This window comes from Centruroides vittatus, unplaced genomic scaffold (genome assembly GCF_030686945.1).
Source record: "Centruroides vittatus isolate TY-2023 unplaced genomic scaffold, ASM3068694v2 contig_10, whole genome shotgun sequence".
Classification (NCBI taxonomy): domain Eukaryota; kingdom Metazoa; phylum Arthropoda; class Arachnida; order Scorpiones; family Buthidae; genus Centruroides; species Centruroides vittatus.
Window position 1 is genome coordinate 6,504,329 of NW_027120658.1, and position 23,968 is coordinate 6,528,296.

The 23,968-nt window shown below is 26.5% G+C and overlaps 1 protein-coding gene across 4 annotated transcripts in view; it reads right to left on the reverse strand.

Moving 5' to 3' along the window:
* spg (dedicator of cytokinesis spg) overlaps positions 1–23,968 on the reverse strand; it is a 148,613-nt gene that overhangs the window by 22,094 nt on the left and 102,551 nt on the right. For 3 of the 4 annotated variants that reach the window (XM_067272549.1, XM_067272480.1, XM_067272686.1), the window contains 13 exons: positions 23,785–23,885; positions 23,025–23,083; positions 19,643–19,791; positions 18,346–18,431; positions 16,180–16,197; positions 14,556–14,657; positions 12,116–12,176; positions 10,531–10,773; positions 8,946–9,035; positions 8,766–8,870; positions 6,638–6,779; positions 2,070–2,236; positions 879–1,226 (listed from right to left, as the gene is read on the reverse strand). In XM_067272549.1, coding sequence (XP_067128650.1) covers positions 879–1,226; positions 2,070–2,236; positions 6,638–6,779; positions 8,766–8,870; positions 8,946–9,035; positions 10,531–10,773; positions 12,116–12,176; positions 14,556–14,657; positions 16,180–16,197; positions 18,346–18,431; positions 19,643–19,791; positions 23,025–23,083; positions 23,785–23,885 — 1,671 coding nt within the window. The remainder of the gene's footprint in view (positions 1–878; positions 1,227–2,069; positions 2,237–6,637; positions 6,780–8,765; positions 8,871–8,945; positions 9,036–10,530; positions 10,774–12,115; positions 12,177–14,555; positions 14,658–16,179; positions 16,198–18,345; positions 18,432–19,642; positions 19,792–23,024; positions 23,084–23,784; positions 23,886–23,968) is intronic. The other variant, XM_067272606.1, reaches the window with a different exon arrangement.

Sequence of the window (23,968 nt, forward strand, 5' to 3'; positions counted from 1 at the left end):
CCTGGTAATTCACTTAAAAAATGCTTCTAAAATTCTGTGAGTTGAAGTTAGGGCATAGTTTGCCAACTCCATAGCCCTGAAAAATATACAAGTACAGTAGAGACTCGTAAATCAGAACCCCGGTAATCGGAATCGCCAGTAATCGGCACGATTTTCAGTCGGACTGTGTCGTGCTGAATCGAACGTTTTTGATACTAAATTTACTTCTAAAGTATAATTTTCATGTTTTTATATTCTTCAATATATTTATTTTGTTTGTACAAAATGCAGAAATAATTTTTAACGATACAATAGCCTCGATTATTATTATAAAAATTTTCGTTAGGCTTAAAAATCAACGAAAATTCAACACAAAGCAACACGCAACGGAGAAAAATTCAACACGAAGTGACATGCAACAGAGAAAAATTTGAACATCGGACAGGTTAATATATTTATTCGTACATAATGGGTAATCGGAACAAATCCCTAATCTGAACAACCCCAGTCCCCAATTGATTCCGATTTTCGGTTCACTACTGTAATCATATTTGTTAAGAGAGTTATTGTTCTGTAAAATATTTATTTCAAATCTTCTATAAGAAAGTTCATAGTAGTGAGAAAAATTTGGTCAAAATTAAATTTAATATTGTTTATTTGTTGGAACCATGGGTTAATTTGCTTAATTATATTTGGAATCTGCTTTTCAATTATAGAATTATATATAATCACTGATCTAATGCCAAATTAAAAGATCCTTTAATAAAAAATGCATCTTTATCTTTTGAAAATATTTTCTTTACAAGCTTACATTTTTTTTTAATACTAACAAAAATCAAAAACATTTTTAAATATTGACAATTCTTAAATTTTAATTAAACACACAAAAAAAACTTTACCTTTTCAAGAATTAATGCTTTTAAACGACTTATTTTATCTGCTTGTTCTGAATTTTGTGATAAGAAAGAAGGTGTGAAAAAGGCTTCCTGATATTTTGCTATTCCACCATTTACGGCAGCTTCTATAACTCCTTGGAGTCGCATGCTAAGTGGGCTGATTGATCTGCGAGGATCGGTTGAATATTGTCCAATCAGACGACGTAATTCCTGGTTCATGTGTTCTATGCTTTCACATGCGTGAGCAATTGGTGATAATTCTTCCAAGTGACGTTCGATCACTTCAAACCATCTCAGAATTCCAGGTAAACATGATGCTATTGTTAGAGTTGTTCTTTCAATCCAGAGACTCTAAAAAATAATATAAATTAATCATAGAATGCTACAGATATCAATAAATTTAAATAATGCATTAATGAAAAAGTCACAAACTATTGTTTTCAACATAATTCTGAACACTTTTAATTTTATAAGATACTAGCATAATGAGCATCAATAAATACTACCATAATAAATGAAATTAAAATTATTACACAATTCAAACAACTTTTATAGAAAAGTGTGACTCAAGACAGATTTCAGTAGATTGGGAACCACTGTTTAAATTACAGATTCTTACATACTGTGGTTAGATTAATAACCAGCCAAAAAGTCTTATTAATGACCTATGACCAATTAATCAGCAACTTTGAAAAAAATTCTATTACCAATACCAATTAATAAACAGTCTACTAATCAATCAATAACAGATTAGTTAATCACAATTAAACTGGATAAGATGAAAGTAAACTTTCACTATTGTAATATTTAGGTTTAGTTTTCCTACAATAAATAAAATAAATATTTTGTAAAATAATAAATACATATTTATTAAACATTTAAGCACATGTTTTGATTATTTTTCTGTTATATATATGCATATAAAATGGCAGTTTTAACTGCATAAAAATCTAGGCATTACTTATCACTCATCAGTTTCTATTCTTTGAGCCCAGTTTCCCCATTCATAACCTCCTCCTGTGAGAAAATCATAGGCAGTCATGAGTTTTTGTCTCTAATTGTATTAAGGATTGTGTTCAGTGCAATAAAAAAAAAAAATGAAAATAGGACATTTGTGAATTTTTAATATGAGTTTCAATTATGTATAGCTAATAAGAAAAAAAAATTATTCTATAAAATAGATTAAGATTTTACCTTAAATTCATTTTCTTTATCAACTGGACCTTTATGCAGTGGTCTATCAAACTGAAAAGTTTTCACATCATTAATTAAATAATAGCTAAGAATTTTATCAGGAATGTCATGTCCTTCAAACTCTGGATGTAGTTTTGGCAAAGGCTTTACATTACAAATTTGAATATCTGAATAAATTAAGGAAGTTCCTATAGAATTTATTTATATTTCTCAAGTTTTTAAAATATATATTTATAAATATTAAATTGTATTTTGAAGTCAACTAAAGGAATATCTATTGTTAAAGCAACTAATTTATTAAGGATTCATTTTATAAAGGAAATGAAATTTCAGCAATTCAACAATTGTATATATAAACAAATATATATATATATATATATATATATATATATATATAAGGCTTAGGCTCAAAGAACAAAAATGCTCATTGAGCAAAAAAAAAAAGTCTACAACGCATTATGGCACTTGTAAAAACAGTCACAATGCATTGTGACTAACTGAAAAAGACCACAAAGTGAAATGAAACCTCAGGAGCTCACAAGTGTTCAGTGTCATGAATATGTTCACATTATCTACAGAGAAAGCAATGAGAATGAGGGATTTGGTGCAAATGTTACTTGCAGGCTCTGTTTAAGAAAGAACAGTATCAATGCTAAGAGAGAATATGCCAAATCCAGACTAGAGAAACAGGCACATAAAATGATTTCATTACCCAACTCAAAATTTCTTGCAGTTGAAATTGGTTCAAATGTTTTAGTTCGGGTGCCTGATGTTAATAGGGGACGTGCAGCTACCAGAAATGTTTTACTTGTTATGAACATTAATCCTGAATTTACAATTTCTGAGAGTAACTTTATTAACATTCAGGATGTACTCTCAACTTCATTAACAGTTCATTCAGCATTCACGTTAACATCTGGAAGTAAGCAAGGGTTTATAATGTGTCACTGTAAAAGATACTGTATTGATAAAAATGCAAATGTTGCTCAAAGAACATAAAACGCAACTCGAAATATCATGGTAATAGTTCTTGCAAAAATAAATAACTCTGCAACATCCTTGATTCTCATAAAAAAAAGACTTATTTCACATAAAAGATTGCAACAGATTTTCACGAATGATTAAATGTTGTTGAAAAGTAACAAAGTTACATTTCTGTATGTGGTGTATAATTTTGTTACCTACTTATATAAGATAATTGAAGACAAACAAATCATAAAAAAGATAAAACTTTCTTTTTCATTATCATCACTCCGTTACTAGTTAACATCCAGAACTTGTGATGGCTTTTAACCATAATAAATCCGTCAAACAGTGGTTTTTAACTTTAGCAGCTGATTTTTATGTCATTATGAAGAGTACATCAAGCACCTACTAGTACATGTAATTTGACCTTTAGCACTTTTAAGCAAAACAAAAAAAATCAAATGCATATTTTTCTCCATACATTTTATTTCTTTGAAATTTTTTAAAGTATTAAAATTATATTTCTAGGAAAACTTGTAGAACTTATGTTGTTCAGCACTAAAGATTGTAAATAAAAATGTTTTGAGGCTAGAACCCATATTTTAAAGTTACAATCCACTGTGTGTCATATCATCTTCTATCATGGTTGCATCAGCTAATGTTCAGAATGTGTTATGGTTTTCTTAATCACTGCAACACGTAGTGGTCAAATATCATAAAAGCCACACACAAATTTCACTTTGTGGTCTTTTTGAGTTAGTCACAACACATTGTGGCTGTTTTTACAAGTGCCATAATGCGAATTTTGCATTGTGGATGATTTAAAATGGTTGTGGATATTTTTTTTCACTCAATGAACATTTTCGTTCTTTGAGCCTAACATATATATTATAAACTGTACTTATATAAACATTTTACTTAGTAAAAACATAAAATCTGTAGATTGAATATTAAATTTTTGTGGAGTTAAAAAAAATGAATTAGTTATAAAAATGTAATGAAATCATTAAATTCATGATTGATTGAAGAGAAAAAGTTACATAAAAAGGCATTAAAGAACATTTTATGAAACGTTTTAAAATGTTTAGTTATTTATTATTTCATTAAAACATTTCTTAAAATGTTCTTTAATGACTTTTTATGTGAATTTTTCTCTTGAATCAGTAAAATTGTTGGTGTGACATCCACTCTATGTTTTTAAATTCATGGTTCCAACATTTTCACAACTACAAAATTAAATGTTTTTATAAATGACTTTTGAGTAATTTACAATTTGCTGATTTCATTATCAATCCAGGAAAAATTACATGGAATATTTACTGCAAAAGAAAAATGCATGTGTTACAAATAGGAATTATTGAAATTTTATGGAAAATTTTTAAAAAATTTAAAAAAAGTAAAAAACATGTTAATTCATAAAATTTAAATATATCTAAGGTAAAACTTCATAAATAATGGTAATGAATAACTTTAAAAAGATATGTCTCATTGTTAAGTTAATTTGTTTCTATAACATTGAAAATTCTTTTATAAACTATTAACTTGAAGGAGCCAGGTATCATTATTAAATAATTTTGGAATACATAATTTTTAATGACAAACATTCCAAACTGTTAGAACAAAATTAAATTCTTTATATTACATTCTATTGGGCAAAAGTAATCTTAAAACAAAATAAAATAAATTAGGATGAATATTTGAATATTTATTTAAAATACTCTCTATTTGAATATTTAAGCTTAAAATACTTTACACAACTATTTCATTCAGTGGTGTGCGATACTTGAAAAATGACATATTGTATGTCAAAATGTTCAGTAACTTATAGCTACATATATAATTAATTGTAATTTTACTTTATATTTTAATTTAATAAAATATAAAAGCAAAAACAAACTGAACATTTTATTAATAAAATAAAATTATAATTTAGGACTAATATTTCATACAACTTATTACAATAGACAGATGACAAAAATTGTTTAAAAAAATAGAATGTGTGTTGTATGATGTAATTAACTCAAATAAAAAAATTTATGTGTTTTAAATATTTTAAAATAAAGTTACATCCTTCCTATTAATGGTTAGTTTTTATATTGTCCAGATGCACTTTCATTTATAGATTAATCAACTTCTACAGTAGGTAAACATCACTACAATAATAGAACAGCAACACAGTACATAATCTTGATCTTTATATGATACTTGCATTAATTCTCATTGCATTTTCAGATAATATACAGGCACTCCTCACTTAATGACTGAGTTCTGTTCCTAAGACTAGATCAATAAATGAGGAGCTTAATTGTTTTATTTATTTCTTGATAAAGAAATGGTCTAAATAAAACTCCAACTTAATATGCATCTCTTAAATATTACAGAACATAAGAATATAAACAGCAAAAATTATTAAAATACTGTACCAGAAAAATTAGAGTTCATTCATTTAAAAAAAGTCATTCAGATTAATATTTTAGTCATAAAATCCTTCAAAGGGTAATAATGGTTCCAGGTCATCAGTGTCATCAGCAGAATTATCAGGCGCTACAGAGGGCCTGAGTAAGGAAAATGACTAAAAAAGTGGAAGTATTTGTAGGGTAGAAATCCTGGGCGTAGCTTTGAGAAGAAATTCATTAGTGTGATCTATTTTGTAAGTTTCTGTTTTTCTTCATAAATTTTATGACATCATAATAAAAGTTCATTCATATGCCATTCCACTTCTATGTAGTGGTCAACATTCAGATCCATACCCTCTAGTTGAAATTGAATGCAGCTATATCACAAAAACCAGCTAATATTAACAATAATGTTTTGATAGAATTCAAAACTACATTATATTACCAAAAATATTTATTGCATTATTCAAATTCTGTCCATTCTCCATTATGTATTTGCTGAGACAGATTTTGTGCCATTGACAGTTCAACATAAAGTTAACAACCTCAGAGAACAGTAATAATGCTATGCATGCCTAGATATCATAGGGACATCAACTTACAGACAGCATCCAATAATTGCTGGATGCTGTATCAGTATACTTTCAACATTTGATACTGCAAGCCATTTTGATAACATCAATTACTGTAAATTTCTGTATGTTCAAAAATAGAAGACTGATAATACCTCTATAGCAAAATCATGCAACTAACAATTCAAAATAGACACTAAGTTCTGTACCTACTATAACAATGTTCTGAATACTTTTGATAATATAGTGTATGCTAATGTTAATGATCTTATTATTATTTTGAAAGCTAACGGAAATGAATTTGCAGAAAATTGAATAGCAATCATATCAGAATAATACTGAACTGAAACAAGTTTGAAACAATATAGTTTTGGAATTTGATCATCACTGAAAGAAAACTTCATTTCTTTCCTGAAATGATTATTTGTTGAACATCTCTTTCTAGATAAAAACCAATCTTGCAAAAATGCATAGGACAGAACATTTTCATTCATAGCTGCTTACAATTATTGTGATATACTCAAGCAATTACATTAGATTGTAAATAAACATTAATTTGTGTGTCAAATTTTATTACTTGATGATGATATCAAAGTATATTGTAAACAATTGTAAAAAATATTAAAAAGGATACATTGTCCATCTGAATTCATAATGCTATCATCAGGAGGTGTATTCTTCATTAAGATTTGAGCTTGTGGAAATTCAGTTTGTAGTCGTTGAGTGAATGCTTCAATTCTTTCATATTCCAATCCACGATAAATAAATACTTTATTCTATAATCAATCAATTTAAAATGTTAAATTTAATATAAGATTATTGAAATGAATATTAACAAAAAATTCAACTAACATTATAATATAAAAATAAAACATACAATTTATTTTAAGGTAATAAATCTATATTTATATAATAAAATTTAATTATTTTATAATTTATCTTTAATGTGATTTTCAGATATAACTTTCTAACACGCCTTACAAGATTTATTTATTTGAATTTTATCAATATTTCTAATGTCACCATATTTTATGGCATGTACAGGCATCTCTATTTTGGCACAAAATATTTAGTAAAAAGTAATTAATGCAATTAAGCCTATTGCACTTTTGGAACTCAGCACTAATTTTGTTTTTTACTGTATTCTGGTTTAAAAAAAGAAGTAAAATTAGAATGCACACTTTTAAACTCCTGTTTTTCCATTATAAATAAAAGAAGTCATTTACCATTAAAATATTCTGTATGAATGAGAGCAAAGGCAGCTTAATTCTGAATAAAAGTCACATCTTATATGCCATAAAATACTGTAATTTGGTGTCACTGAAGAATACAATGATGATAATTCATTTTATATAGGTTTTAACAATCTCTTAAGAGCCTTAGAAATAGTAGATAAAAATGCATAAATAGATGTAAACAGAAGCAACTTCTGCAGAATGATCAATCAACAGTAATCAGATATGAAATATTGCATAATCCACAAAAACTATATAAAAATTGCTGAAACAAAAATAAAAGAATTATATTACTTGCAATGCCTTATATTCTGCATCATCTGAAATTGCCATTCAAAATATATCTATGTCACTTAACCCATGATTCAATTTATAAGATATGATCTCAGATATTGTTTCTCCCTATTAATAGTTGTAGTAAAAGCATCATTTGAAATCATTTGTTTTCAAATGACATGAGTTGATGTCAATTTTAGGATATGATATTAAATATCAATCATTTGCCATCATTTACTTTTTTCAAAAGAACACATAATATAGAAAATTTGGCAACAAATAACAATGATGAAGTTCAGAAGTATCATTTTATATTTCTTAAATAAATATTTAAATATTTCTACTAATTTAAACCAGTTATTTGTTAGGGCTTATCACACCAGTGATTATGAACACAAAAATTTCTTAAATTTAATATATATTTAAGTTCACAAAACAGAAGTTTTACAATAATTAAAACTAACATGTATAAAATATATAAAATACATTCAACATGCATTTTGGACTCTAAAATATTCCCTCTTCAGTTGGTGTTTCAGTTCAATTAAATGCACAAGATAAAAATACATAAAAGTTATATTAAAAGGCCAAAATAATTGTGATGTCTTCATTATTTCGACTTCTGTCTGATATTATTTGCAATGTTATCCATACTGTATGTAAAATATACCAATGTAAAAATGGAACTTTGTAAGTAATTTTTAAAATGGAAATTGAACCAATGTTCTTTTTAAATTTTTATTCAAGATATGTAAGATTTTTTATTGAAAAAATTTGGTGTTATATAGTTCTAAAATGTAGCATTGTATAATTTTGGGAATTTTTAACTGGTTTACAATAGATGGTGGTATTCAATTTTATGTATGTCAAGAATACATTTACAACCATTGTAGAAAACTTATATGAGGTACGTCTAAAAATTAAAATCTTTATAAAGCGATAATTTTGCTAATATTACGTAATAATAAACATTAGCTGATAGATGAGGGGTGCTAGCCCAAAATGCATGTTGGCATTTGGAACAATTGGTTTATACACTGTAAAGTATAACAGAAAAATAAAGTGGATGTGAAAAAGTCTGGTGTCTAGTATCAACACTTCATGGTGTCTCAAGTTATAATATAATCAGATATTAAGTAAAGGTCAAATTATTAAATCATTAAGTTTAATTTTGGATAATTGTTTTTATTTAAGGTTTTACAAATAAATTTTAAATCTAAATTTGTCATAAACCAAAAAAAAATTACTTACTCGCAAGAAAAGAGGGAAGCCTATGCCGTAATATCCAACTCTAAAATATTCTGGCTCAGGTCTAATTTGGGTTAAAACGTTATCAAAAAATTTTGCTTGCGTTTTCTAGGAAAATAAACATAATATTCTCATTAACTTGATTAATCATTTTTTGCAGTTTTGTTTCATTTCAAAACTTACAAGAATAAAACTCAATTTTGAATAATCAAATAATTTCTTCTCATATAGTTCAGCTAATTCTTTACATAATGGTATTCCTTCTTCCCAGCACTGAAAAATATATTAATAATAAATCAATTTGATAAAAGTTAGAATATAAAAATTTAACTAAAACTGTAATTTTTTGTTAAAAAGAATTATTGACAAACAAGTATATGTACTGTACATATGTAATATTTAATAATAATAGGTCTTCTAGGAATCATTAAATTTTCTTACTTTTGTGAGAACCAGGATTATGTTAGGAAACATTTTGATGTTTAAAATGTTTTAAAAAATTAATTTAGTTTAAATTATTATTCTTTTTCACTTGAAAAAGAAGGAAAGTTTATCAATGTACATCGTCTTTAATTTCCTCTGATTCACAGGAAAAGAGAAGAGTTCGTTCTAAAATGAAAGTTTTAAGAGTGACAGAAATGAATCGTGAACACCCTTCATTGGTCAAGTGATTTGGTATAAAAGGTAAAAGTCACCCTTTATCCATGCTTTTTTGTCACGAATCTCATGTCATTAGACATGTTCCATTTAACCATGTAAATAAGTTCCCTGTTGTCCCTGCCTTATGTTTGATACATCGACCCCATTAGGGAAGAATGAGACAAGAAGTGTTCTCTATCAAAAGAAAAGGTTCTTGCACTTCATCCCCAGGTAATGAATGAAATAATTGTAAAACTCTCTCAACACAAATAAGTGTAAATTTTAAGATAGGATAGATTGAGTAGTCACATTATTCTTATATCAAAATTCGGAACTTATATAGTGTTATTTTAATATTAGATAATCAAGTATGTTATTTTGTATTCTTTATCATATCTCTCTTGGTATAAATAAATGTAATTGTTTTATATAGTAAATTTATCAAGCCTACTTCCATTATTGTTTCCTACAAAACTCCCATCCTACCACTTGAAAAACAAATCTTTAAATATAGCAAGTTAGGACACGATCAATTTTCTTCCTAACTGGTGTCAGGAATTCTGATAGAAGAAGATCCTAACAATCTTTCTGTAAATTAAACCATCCTGTACAAAGTGAGCAGAATCCCACAGTCCCCAATCTTACTCTTTTATTCTATCAAAAACTTTCATATCATAATTTTAAGAGTAATTTTCTCTTAAATCTAATAATATGAATTTTACTATTTTTAAACTTCAAACTGCCATTAATTTGTTCTTATATAATTTTTTTTTAACACAATATTTAACAATATTTTTCATATATAAAAAAACTTAATCCATATTTTATTTATATGAAATTATATATGAATGCTTTCTCATTAAAGAGAAAAACTTATTTTATAAGTTATGATGTACAGTTTATTATATATTAATACATTCAAGAATAAAAAAAATTAATAAATATTGACATATGTGATTACACCTTGAACTTTTTAGCATTTCAAACTATTTACTTTTGTTTGAACAAATGGAGTTGACTTATTACATGGAAATGCTTCATATGATGTTTAAAATAGAATTACTATTAAAACTAGTTAATTAGAAAATTATAACTAGTTCATGTATAAGGAAAGATAAAATTCACTTACTTTTCCTTTATCAAAATATTCAATTATTTTAAGATACAACAATTCTCTACGTTGCCATTCAGGTTGTTGACAGTATCGTGAATCTGCTGGCAAAGTTCTGTTAGACCAAGTCAGCAAATCTGCATGCAATTTAAGTGTGAATGCTGCCTCTGTATAGTTTTCTGCTGGCAAGTGAAGTTCGCATAGTTTGTAGATATAACGAATATACATTTCTTTTCGATTGATTTCATTTTTATAAAAATTCTGCCAAATAAAATATTTGAATATAAATTAGAAATTACATAATTTTTCAATTAGAAATATAAACTCAAAGACAAAAGACTATTATCACAAAAATTGAATATCAAGTTACGGACTTGTCATCAACTTGATTTTCAATTTTTATGGAGATAGAATTTTGGATTACACCTTTTGCCTTTGGGCGTACTGCCCAAAGGCAAAAGGTGTAATCCAAAGTACAGGCATGAATAAAATATATGTTAATCTTTTTAGGAAAATATATATAAACTAATATACTGCATATAAACAAAAACTATTGAAACTAGCTAAATAAATTGATTAACACTAAAAAGGAATAAGAATTAGACTCAAAACCTTAGTATGAGTATTTTTCAAGTAATTTGCCATTGTCAAAGTAGTGCCTTTGTTGTTCCCAATATTTAATAGCTTGTTCTCTCTATTAGTTAAAACCTATAAATTATTTTGATCTAAAACACTACAATGTAACCATTTGCTGATTTTTATTTACAAGTGATGGAAATATATCAAATTCATGTTTTCAGCAACTAGCAACACTTTTTAGATTTTTAGCATGACTTTTTCTCTAAAACTAATGCATATTTTTAAAATATTGTTATTACTCCCAAGTAAAGAATTAAGTTTAGAGAGTTGAGGGAGAAACAATAGCATTATACTATCTTAACAATGAGAATATCATGTTCTTTTTTTCTTTGGGATTATGAAGTGTAAACTCTGATCACTAAGAAGTCAACATGGTCCATAAGGTACAGCATTAGAATTCAGTTGATGTAATACCAAAAATTCTGCTTTGCTTAAATTATGTTATACAATCAGTACTTAAAAAAGCCTTCCACTTTCATGCATGACAAATTTTCAGCTTATAGTAATATTTTACACAAAAATTTGTTCTGTTCCAAGAATTAAACTCCATTTAGGTAGGTTTCTGTTTTATAGTTAATTTTAGACACTGTTTTCAGCTTACTAAACTCATCTTTGATAATTAGTTTTTCATAATTTATGCTTTAAGAGTAAATCAAATTAGAATCCTTTTTAATACAATAATTATTCTGCATATTCAAAATGCATTTAAAAGATGCCAGAATTAATGGTTTTTTTCAAACATTAACTAGTCTGGTTAATGTTTGAAAAAAATTACTAACTTGGACAAAAAATAAGAAAAAGTTTAATCTAAAAGACTAATTCAGTTAAATCTTGATTTTATAATTTGAAATATTATTTTAATTTAATTTTTTATGGCAATCACATTTAATTGTATTTTCTTATTTTCCTACTTGTCAAGCTTTATCACTATTAATGTCTATTGTAATGAAAAGAAATCACTTACAAGCAGATTTACTGTGCAACTCATACGCTTATCTCTGTTTTCTTCTCCTTCCATGACATTTCTGGAAAAAAAACAAACATTTTACTAATACATAAGATAAAACACTTCTAAAAAAAATCCAACAAACTTTTATCCTAATAACTGTTAAAACATATATTTGTATATACATATATAGCCTGATAAAACATAACTAGATAAAACATATTTTATCTAGCAATACATCAGTTGAACAAAATGCAAGAAGTAAAAAATATAGCTAAATAAAGTATTATATATTTATTACTTTGGAACAAAATAATAAATGCTAGAGATGGGAGAATGTAACTTTCTCGAATTTAATTATTACCCAATTCTCAAATATTCAAATTTCTTGAATACTCAAATATCAAAGATACTTAGTGAGAATCATATTATTTACTCTACTTTCAACCTTACACATTGAATCTAATTACAATATTATCTCAACTACTTTATTACGACTTAAATGACTAAGAGCATTAGCTTTAAGTCATTTAAGCTAGAATAGAAGGTGGTTGAGATATTTATAAATTGTATAAAGTGTGTAAAAGTATATTATATATATATAAAATACTTAGCATAAAATTGTCACACCACATTTTTCAGTCACAAAAAAAGAAAGAAAGAAACAGCATTACCAGGAATTAATGAAATGTATCAACATTTTTGAAGGCCTATAAATCAACTTATTTAGTTAAATAATAAATATTAAATAAATTAATAAAGTAAAACTAAAAATAACTTAGTAAATTTTAAGAAAATGAACTTAAAATTTTGACTTTTATCTATACTTAACTACAACAGATTATAGTTAAATATCTGAAGACAAAGTCCACCCAAAGTTTGTCTTCACATATTTAACTATAATAATAGCCATATGACAAAAATCTACAAAATACAACAGATTAATCAATAATTATTTTCATTCTCCCCTACTATAGATTTCTCCTACTAATAATAGAAGCATTCAAATATTTTTTGAAAAGAAAAGCAGCATCCAAATCCCAAATTCAACCAGAGGTGAAAAAGAGGGGACATATGGTGCAATATTGGAGATATTTAAAGTATTCAAATTTATTTATTATCTTCGTTATATTTGAGAGTTGAGATTTCAAATACTTTCTAGTATTTGAGTATTTGTAGATAGAATTCATCTCTAATAAATACACACAAAATATATTTGGAAAGTATTGCATGAATGCAATAGTAAAATATTACCAACCTATTGTAAACTGATATTTAAATATCATTTATTGTCCATAATTTATATTTGTTCAATAAGATTAAACATTTATTTCACAAAGGGATTCAGAGGATAATGGAGCATCAAATAAAGAAACCTTTACTCTTATTTAATTCAGAATTTAATCTTGAGTTCAAAAACTTTTTCAGATAATTGCAATGCATTTATTAGTATTTTATTGTATTCATATTAATATAGAAATGTAGAGTTTAATTGACTAATTCTGTTAAATAGAAATGTTATTTGATAAAACTTGCCAGGACAAATATGACACATACAGAAAAAAATATTTTTCTATATATTTTCCTGTGTGTGTCATATTTGTCCTGGCAATTTTTATCAAATGTAATTATTAATTTTAATTGTGATGTGCTATCGCTAGAGGACTTTTGTAACTATTTTGCGGTGAATGGTAGCCTACATAGAAAGGTTGACTCTGCCGGTGGAATTGTTATTGCCTCATACAGTGTGTGAAGGGACAGAAAATGAAGACTCATCTATGTATGTAGAGTCAAATAGAAAAATATTTTTTTCTGTATATGTAAGAAATGTTATTGTTTTGATACAACTGCATATTTAACACTTGAAATTTGTTATTTAATGAATTTATATATTAAAAATAATATATGTACTTTAAGAAATTCAAAAACTTCAAAGACATAATTTGCAAATAAATTCTAATACATTAGCTTTTTAAAATCAAATTCAGGAAATCTTTGTTAATTCAAACTCAGATAGTTCAAAATTCCATTAGTTTTTAACTGTTCCTGGCTAAGTATATAGAGATTTACATGTTAAGGAATTCTGTTAGTTTGAATTTCAAAGTAGCTGTATTCTAAAGTGAAAATTCTGTCTGAACTGTGATATGCCTATTAACTCATTTAGATTGAAGTGCCTCCATGAAAATAGACCAATAAGTAACAACTCTAATCTGGTCAATATGGCTTTGGTTTTATAGTAACACATTTTTGGGTGTCACCTTACCCATGGACTACTGTTTTTTTTTTCTCTTATCTCATAAAATATGGTGGATTTCAGGACTGCAAGAGCAGTCCTGAAACCCAGCCATAGCATTTTTATTTAATTTGAAGGTAGAAAATTATTCTATTTAATTAAATGACTTTAATTTCATTCAGATTATTCAATTAAATTAAGTATTTATAATAAAAAATTTCTTACCTGTAATCTAACAACCTTTCTAAAAGACGAGTTATTGAATTAATAAATGCAATTCCATTTTCTTTCCAAACAGGATCATTTGATTTTACTTTTGATAACAAACTGAAATATATACATTCATAAAATAAATCAATTATAATAAAATCTTACAGAATATATCAAATTTCATTTATAACAACTTCATTTTAATTATTTATTTTTAGTTTTGAAGTTCTGCCCAAGCAGATTACATAAACATTTGAAAAGGACAACTGTATATAGTAAAGCCAAAGGAAAACTTGTTATAAAATTTGGAGGCAAGCAGAAAACTTCTCTATTTAGTATTTGATTATTAATTTAATTTAATTTGCAATTAATAGTGCATGTAAGAGTATAGCACAAAGTTTTTATCCTGAACAAATACTTCAATGAAACTATATATTATTCTGATTTATTTATACTGAAAAATATTTGTGTATAAATATAAACATAAAAATTAATGAAATTTTAAAAACACTCACAAAAAATTTACTACAAGCTTCTCAGTTTCTTAATGTAAATTTGATTTCAGAAGATTATATTTGTTCTTCAAAATTTATCAAATTCTTTATAATTTAAAATCATGATTGGTTAACTTAACATTTTAAGAAATTTAAAGAACTGGAAGATACAGAGTATCTATGGTTTAAGTTAGCCATCAAAGAATTTACATTTTGACAATGTTAGTATTGAAACTAATTTTTTTAAAACTATTCTTGTTATGTTCCTATTTTTCAAAATGTATGCTATTAATCTGGAAATAGAATTTCAATATAATTATTCTCCTAAGAGTATTTTATAAAATTAAGAGTTCCTAGTGAAATTACACAGATAATTCAAAGGATTCAAATAAATTAACAGTCCAATTTAAATTTAAATATAAAAAGTTTACTTTTATTAGATTAAATGAAGTTCAATATAGGATGAAATGATTCAATTAGCATAGCATTTGGATTAATCAGTTTTGTATTTAATTTCATTCTAATACTTGATATATAGTTATCATTTTACAATTTAAATTTTTACAAATAGAAAGAATAGTTGCTTGATGTTTGGAAATTTTCTCTTCCAAGAGGTGAATCTGAAAATCTATTTAACATCTTTGATAGTGTTGCTTTATGATAAAAACAAATATTTTAAAACAAAAAGGTTTTATGAGATTTAAAAAAAAATCTAAAGTACTATCTTCAAAGCTTAAAAAAAATAATAATAAATATAAATCAAACAATTTTTATAGATATTTGCTATATTTCAAAATATCTTATTTTAAAATAAATGAAAATACACAAAAATTGATAATTTCATTCAGTATTTTTTACTTATTAATCATATCTTTACAATGTTTTTATTCATTTGTCAATCATTTTATAAAATTGATAAATGGCACACACAATACTTAAAGTATCAATTTTTTACTTTATAGAATTTATATTTATAAACATTATAGAAAATACTATTTTAAAAGTTTTAGATAATAATTTAATAATATTTTTGTAGTAAAGAAGTAAAGATATAATTAATGCAGTAAAAACTTAATTTAAAAAGTTATTTTAAATATAAATCTATCATATCATGCTCTAAATAAAATTATATCAATTTAACTTACACTGAACTTAAATGTTCCCTATTTCAGACAGCAAAAAAGTAAACAGATAAAATTAAATAAGTATAGATAAACTTTAAAATCTTAATATGAATAATAATTTATATTTAATGTATGAGAAATATAAGTCCATTACAATTCCAGTGGATTAAACATATAAACTTTTTATTTTATCTTGCTTAAACCTTTGTAGTTCAACCAGACAACTCATGAAACTTTTAAATATTTCACACATTTTCATTACATTTTACTCTTTAATCTGTGATGAAATGCACTTTTTTTTAACAAGCTTACATGCATAAGGCTACAATTTATTGCTGATTTTTTCCATGTAATTATACTGTATGTAGTTGCATTCCTTGAATTTGATGATTATGAAAAATCCTGGCATGTGTCTTCTCTGCACATGCCAAATTTCAGTGTCATAAGTTGTTTAGTTTAAATATAAAAATCTTAAATCTGATAGTTACATATAAAAGCCAAACAATTACTAGATGACATCTGACTGTTACTACTACTATTAAATGCACTGGAAGTAGGCATTAGGCGCCATCTCTTGCTGAATTTAATAATTATAAATAAATGAATATTTTAATAATTAATTTAAAAGGTTGTAAAAGAAAAGGACATTGTTTTGTTTACAGAACAATGTCCTTGACAGGTTGGGAGCCCTTGGAACTTTGCAATAGCCTGGGCTAACATGAAATGAATTCAGCTGGAAATAAATGATAGGATGAGTAGTAAATGATTTTTCAGGCATGCTCTAAAGCTACAAAAACATTTAAATTGTTGAAAGTTATAATGCCTGAATCTTATGAAGGCAAATATGGTCTTAGTGATTTGTAGACCATGCATGTTATTATGTCATGAATAGCTGACAAACATCCATGACATCATACCTACCTCTTGCAGCAATCTGGATAGACTTCCTTAACAACAGAGGGAAAAAATGCCACCTTATGCATGTGAATGTTTGACAATAGCAAACAAATTGTATGTAATCACATGCCTAACCAGCAATTTCCTGCAGCAGTTTTTTGAGGGCCTGTGATAAGCAGAGAAAAAATGCTTTCCACTAAAATTTTTATGTAGTCAGAGGAATGGCATGTAGAATGAGGCACACAGCTAAGTAACTCAATTTGGAGAAAAATGCCCTCGAAAAAATATTAGATACAGAAAATTGCTGCTACTGCATATGATTGCAGGTTAATATCCAAATATAAAATAAATTTTAATTAGCCATTTATCTTTTGATTAATAATGTCTTGAAATATTCTTCAAAATTTACTAAAAACAAAATTTGATTTATAGGTCAAAACAAAATGAAGCACTCTTATTATATATGACTATTATTATTAGTGGTTTTAATCATAATCTGATAGTTATATATAATCAAACCTTGTATACAATAAAAAAAAAAGCAGACATATATATATATGTCTGCATGTCTGCTTTTTTTTTTTGTTGTATACAAGGTCTGATTATTTAATTCACTGCATAATACTAGATTTTTATTTATTATTATCATCTATATCATTTAAGTATTTCTCACGCTTAAAATAGTCTGCAATCTCCACAACCATGTATCAAATGCCTTTTAAAATCCATTTTTGGACAGATAGCAAATTGTGGCTTGGCAGATGTGACATACTTTATCTTTTAAAGCTTTCTTCAGTTAAAAAAAACAAAAAGAAACCACATGGCACTAAGCCCATCAAATATGGGGTATAAAACAAAACCTCAGTTCCAAGTGTATAAAAATTGGCTACACAATATAGGTAATGTGTAGTCTAGTGATACTGTGATGAAAAAATCACTTCATATTAGTGTGTTCTAGACATTTTTCACAAATGACTTCATGAAGCTTTAAGCTTTATTCTGAGAATTTTAAACATATGTTTAAATATGTTTCCTTATTTGTCATTGTTCCTCAGAGCAGAAAATGTGCAAATACACATTTAGTGTCTTGAGGGACATGAATAAAACAAGGCAGTTTTTGCTGAAAAAAACAATCATCAATGACTGACTGTTAATAAAAAATGTGCAAACAAAATCAAGATGATATATACTATTATACTACACACACACACACACACCTATACTGTACGACAGTTTCAGAATAGTATAAAGTAACTTTTACAAATACTTTTTTTAATATCTTTTACTTACATAGTATTAAATAATTGTCGATATTCATCATCTCCTTTATTTTCACTAACCAATATGTCCAGTTTATCAATTAATTCAGATTCAACCTGTAACAGTAATAGTCAGTAACTGACTGTTATACCATAATTTAAAGTTTCAATGTATGTCAATAAAATTTACAGCAACATTTATAGCAAATAAAATGAAGAAAATAAAGTAATTAAACAAATAATAATAAAATATTTCTTCATAATTGACAATTAAGATAATATATAATTCTTTCATTTACAGTAAATATTTTCTTTAAAATTTAAAAATAAAATATAATGAAATTCTAATTAAATTAATAAATGAAAGCAACAAAAATGTTCAGTAAGTTAGCAACTATCTAATTAAAACAAATGTTTTCAACCTTATCAGCAATCTTCAAGTTACATAATTTCTATACTGAATAATAGTATCAAATGACCTCAATTTAGTGTAACAGTTAATTTTGCACTAATAATAGTATTTAATATCTAATTTACAGAACTAGAACAGTAAAAAATTTAAATTTTAATAGTTTTACAAGAGAAATATATAAATTTAAATTAATGGAAGATGTAAACAAGAAATTTATGCATCTAATCACTACATATAAAGAAAAGATTTCATGCAAGAGAAAAAAGTTGTAATTTCTTCATTAATTCATTTCTCTCATCATCTTGTTAATTAACCACATTAAAAGCAATTTATATGATTATTAAAATGTCTAACTTCTCTGATTAACAATATATTTTCTAATCAACTATATTACTTTGAAAATCAGGAAATCTTAACTTCACCATAACCCAATAGTCATATATCAACAAAAGTTTCTATGCCAAAATAAAATTTTGCAATACTGTGTTGTCTGTTCATTCTTCACATATTCTTTGAATCAGAATTTAACAAAATACTAGCTGATAACTAGGATCAAAACCAAAGTACCTTTCTTAAATCACATCTAGGATGTTCCAAGCATACTTCAAAGAACATGTGAAAGTAAAAAATGTTTTTATCATATTATATATTTAAATTATTTAAACTTTTAGTATCTCATATTTGTTTTTTTATTGATATTAATAGGGTCATTTGTGACAAGAAAGATGAACATATGAATATCCAGACAAAACAAAATTGCAAAACCTTATCTTGGTTTTTGAAAACTTCTGTTAAAATATGACTAAATACTTCCTAATGAAGAAACTGAATATCATTCCTTCATTTCGAACTGCATACTTTGAATATGTTGAAAAACTGTATATTTTTATGATTAAATTAAATATAATTTTTTAACCTGTTTAAAGTTTCCATGAGCTCTTTGTTCACTATCCATCATGTCAAAAAAAATTGGAAGTGTTGCTTTTCTCAATTCGGTCTCTGGAACAAGGGTAACTTCAAGAAATGGACCAACCATTGCAGGAATGAAATGTATTTTACGATCACCTGTAATTTAAGTATTATTAACATAAGTATTTACAGTTATACATTACTGTATCATCTTCTACAATATTTTTAATATATTAGTTGAATCACTATATAACAGTTTACAAAAATAAACATATTTAAATAATCATATGAATAAAGAATTCATCTATTAACATTATGTAAATTTATTTGGTATAACTTTAACAATATGTTTGTTTTAACTCTATGAAATAATTGCTTTATTCTCTTTCAGTTTAATGAATTCATGGAAGAAATTAACCAATATAAGTATAAAGATTTTAACTGCATGTTTATTGATATTCAAGTATTTTTTTTTTTGTTCTGAATTATCATATTACATTCAAATCTACAAAGTGTTCAATACTGCTCTGAAATTAACATCTCAATTAGTCATAATAAATTAACGTCTCAATTAAAGTTCTGTTGCTATTTAAGATAAGTGTGTATTGAAATTTTTATTAAAAACTTTATCTTTCTGATTATATTTTTCTGCATTGTTAAATTTTTCAGATATAAAAATTGTATGTAATAAAATAAAGTTAAAATATTAATTATTATTTCTGTCAAAGCAAGTTTAAAATATTGATTCTATCTGCATTAATTTTTATTCTTGCAAGGAAGCACTTGATGACTAGGCACTAAAAATCATATGATTATGATTTTTATAGTCTACATATCCTAGAATTACTGATGACATAAAAAAAAATGTAAAATTTGTCATTTTAGGAGGATATATCAAATCATTTGAACCTGTGGCTACAGTAACACTTAGTGGTTTAACTGAATCTAACTATTTCTTTTTTTTTACTTTTCTTATTTATCAAAAGTCATAATAAAGTTAAAAATATTTTTTATAATTAAACAATAACACTATTAATGTTATTATTTAATATAATACAATACACACACAGTTCTATCATGAATATCCAGACATTTCTATAGACAGTAAATAAGATCCTATACAAAGAGAATATCATAGACACTACCATCAAAATGCTCATTGGGGTCTGGAGCAACTTCCATTTTCAGCCATGGTACACAAGTTAACAGAGTTCCAGCATGGATTGATAAGGTGCCAAATAAGCAATCTCTTCTTATGTGACATTTCAGTAGCATTAAAAATCCTAAGTTAATAGTTTCTGATATTGATATACAAATGGAATTGGAAAGAATCCAATCTACAAAGTGTTCAGTACTGCTCTGAAATTAAAAGAACATGATAGAAGACTGCATACTTTAAATAATTGTTCTATTTGAAATAATACAGAATCTCTGAGTCTATTGGGACTAATGTTACCAATAAAGTACAGTACATAGAACGCTGAGTAATATGGGTCACTAACATTTTACAGCTTGCACAAATGTAATATGCTGACTTTTTTAGGGGCAATAAGTTAATTGCATGTCAGGGAAAGCCTAAGGTCTCATCATATGTGGGTGGTGATGGCAGAGGCAAAGATGACAAGTGTCTTACAAGAACCATTTATTTTAACACCAAAAGCAACTTACATAATATCACATAACAATGCAATCTAGATCGACTGGAGTTGGGGAAGTTCCGGGTGTCGGACGTTGAATAAGGATAGGATACTTGAGGTAAGTGCCCTGAGGCACTAACAGAGGTGGGTCTGTTGAACAAGTGAGGAGACTCTGGCAGGTGATGCAGGCGGATGGACTGAGTTCCTGGGTCACCAATGAACACACTTAACTGAAGGAGAACTTTTTCGACCTTGTGATTCAGAAATTTTATATGATTTTCCCGTGAATTTCACCCTTTTGATTGGTCCTGTGTCCCTTCTCAGTCACCCTGATTGGCCATTCTTCTGTCTCCAAGCGAAATTGAGACCGATTCAGGTAACAGGAATAGTCCGAGAGGTGTTGACAGAGTTTTGAAGTCTGTGCTCAAATTTTACTCCATTATTGTCTTTCTCGGATGTTTTTGAACTTATTTTCCAGATGTTTTTGTAACCATTTACCCCCAATTGGCTTAGGGCTTACATGACTTAACAAATGTTCTTTTGGTCATTAGCCCTCCCATTTTCCTCAATTGTTTACACTGCAGCACTTGTATACAAGCACCGTGACAAAGCTTCCCCTCTCTCAGTTGACATTCACCTCTATTGTTCATCACCGTGTTGCGTTTGTTTTAAAACAAGTATGTAGTTTTCCCTTCTGTCTGGTCTACATCACCAACACAAGCTCCTGATCTAATCTGGCCTCCAAAATTTCCCGTCTTAGGAATTTTTATAAGTAATCAAATTTTTGACTTGATTTTAGGAATCTCAAACAAATTGCCAATCTTGTTGACTAATGCAATATGCCAAACTGGAATAGTTTGAGAAGTGTAGCACATACCAATAAAAAACTGTGCTTTAGATAGATGACTACACAATCCATAAATCTGATGGTCATTCCTGGGTATGGTGGATGTTGGAAAAGAAGTACCTTCTGGAATGTATCATTCCAACGATGAAGTTTAATGGAGATAGCATAATAGTATGAGACACACAGAAATTCCATACATAGAAAATTAGCACGTACTTTGTATATTACTTATATAAATTAAATTGCATTAATTTTTGTTGTCTAAATTTTCATATAGCTATAAAACATTATTCAACTATAATTTTTATTATGCATTGAAATTTGGTTAATTTCTGCTAACAATTTTCAGCACTACATTACATTTCTTCCAACATAAGTGACAATAACATAAAAGGATGAGCTGCCTTTCTGATATCTCACAATCTGTCTTTCTTGAAGTTTAACAGCTGTATAGATGTATAGATGTCTCCTGTTACATTGTGGCAAAGTCAGTCATTAAAATGGAACACATTAAGAATTTGAGTGATACAACTATAGACACTCAGATTGTGTGGTCCATATTTACACCTAGACCTGGATGGTTGAGTGGAATGGCTAACACAAGAATTTTCCAAAAAGGCTCTGGTGTAATAATTTTCCTTCCCTACCAAGATGTACTCACAATTCAAACTTCCAGACAAGCTGATGTGTACATCTTAGTGTTATAATTTCTATAAACAACAGTGTATTATTGTAGTAGTAATTTATAACATAGTAAATATAGTAGTAATAAAGTAGTGAAGACGTAAGAAATAACTCTAATAAAGCAATAGTAATAAAATTACTACTTTAATATCTATAACATATAATATTTTTGATTAAACATCAAATAATAAGAAAGAAGCAATGAAATATTTTGAACTTACCTAAATTTCCCCACATGGATAAAATTTGAAATCCCATTAAAACTCTCATGTCTCCATATCTAAAGTGCAAATAAATAAAAAATATATTATAAATAAATTTTTTAAACATATGCCAATAAAAGAAAAAGGCTAGGACTTTTGCAAACAAGTATATAAGGTTATATCTAGGGACTCAACATGTATAGTTATTCAACATTAGATTAAATGTTATAGTTAGAACTACCTTGAAATTGTAAGCAGAAGCCACAATTAAATATTTCATTTTACTATATAATTTATATTATATATTAAACTTATTACATTATATTATAATAAGATTTTATACTGTTATATGAATTAACATATAAATTACTATAGTGATAAAATATATCTGTGCCAGGTACTTAGTTATGTTGATTAAATTTATTGAAATTTATTACAATTAGCAAAATTATAAGAATGATGAAAATTAGCATGAGATAATTTCCTCATTCTCATAATTTACTTATATTCTCTCTCTCAACTTCATTACTTCAAAAAATATTTTTCATTAACTCTACTTATTTTCCATTCTTTAATATCTTTTGCCTAACATATTTTTATCAAAAAAAAAAAAAAAAAAAAAATCATTTCTTCTCACATCATTATAAAAACTAAAAATATTAAAATAATTATTCCATTTGAATCTTACAAACTAACAGTAACATGAAAATATAATGAATAAAATTTTATAATTAAAGTAATTAAAATACAAACAATTTACTTAAATTATGTAACTTACTTTTGAATAATTTTCTCTCTCTTCATTTCAGAAAAAGTTTCTAATTGCAAAGAATTTTGTGTTAAGAAAGCTACTGCTAATGTGAAGTAACTACTCCAAAGCTGTAAAAATGCAAAAATTAAAAATTTTTAAATTAACATAAATGTTGAAAGTAAATCTAATAAATTTAAAGCAAATGAACATA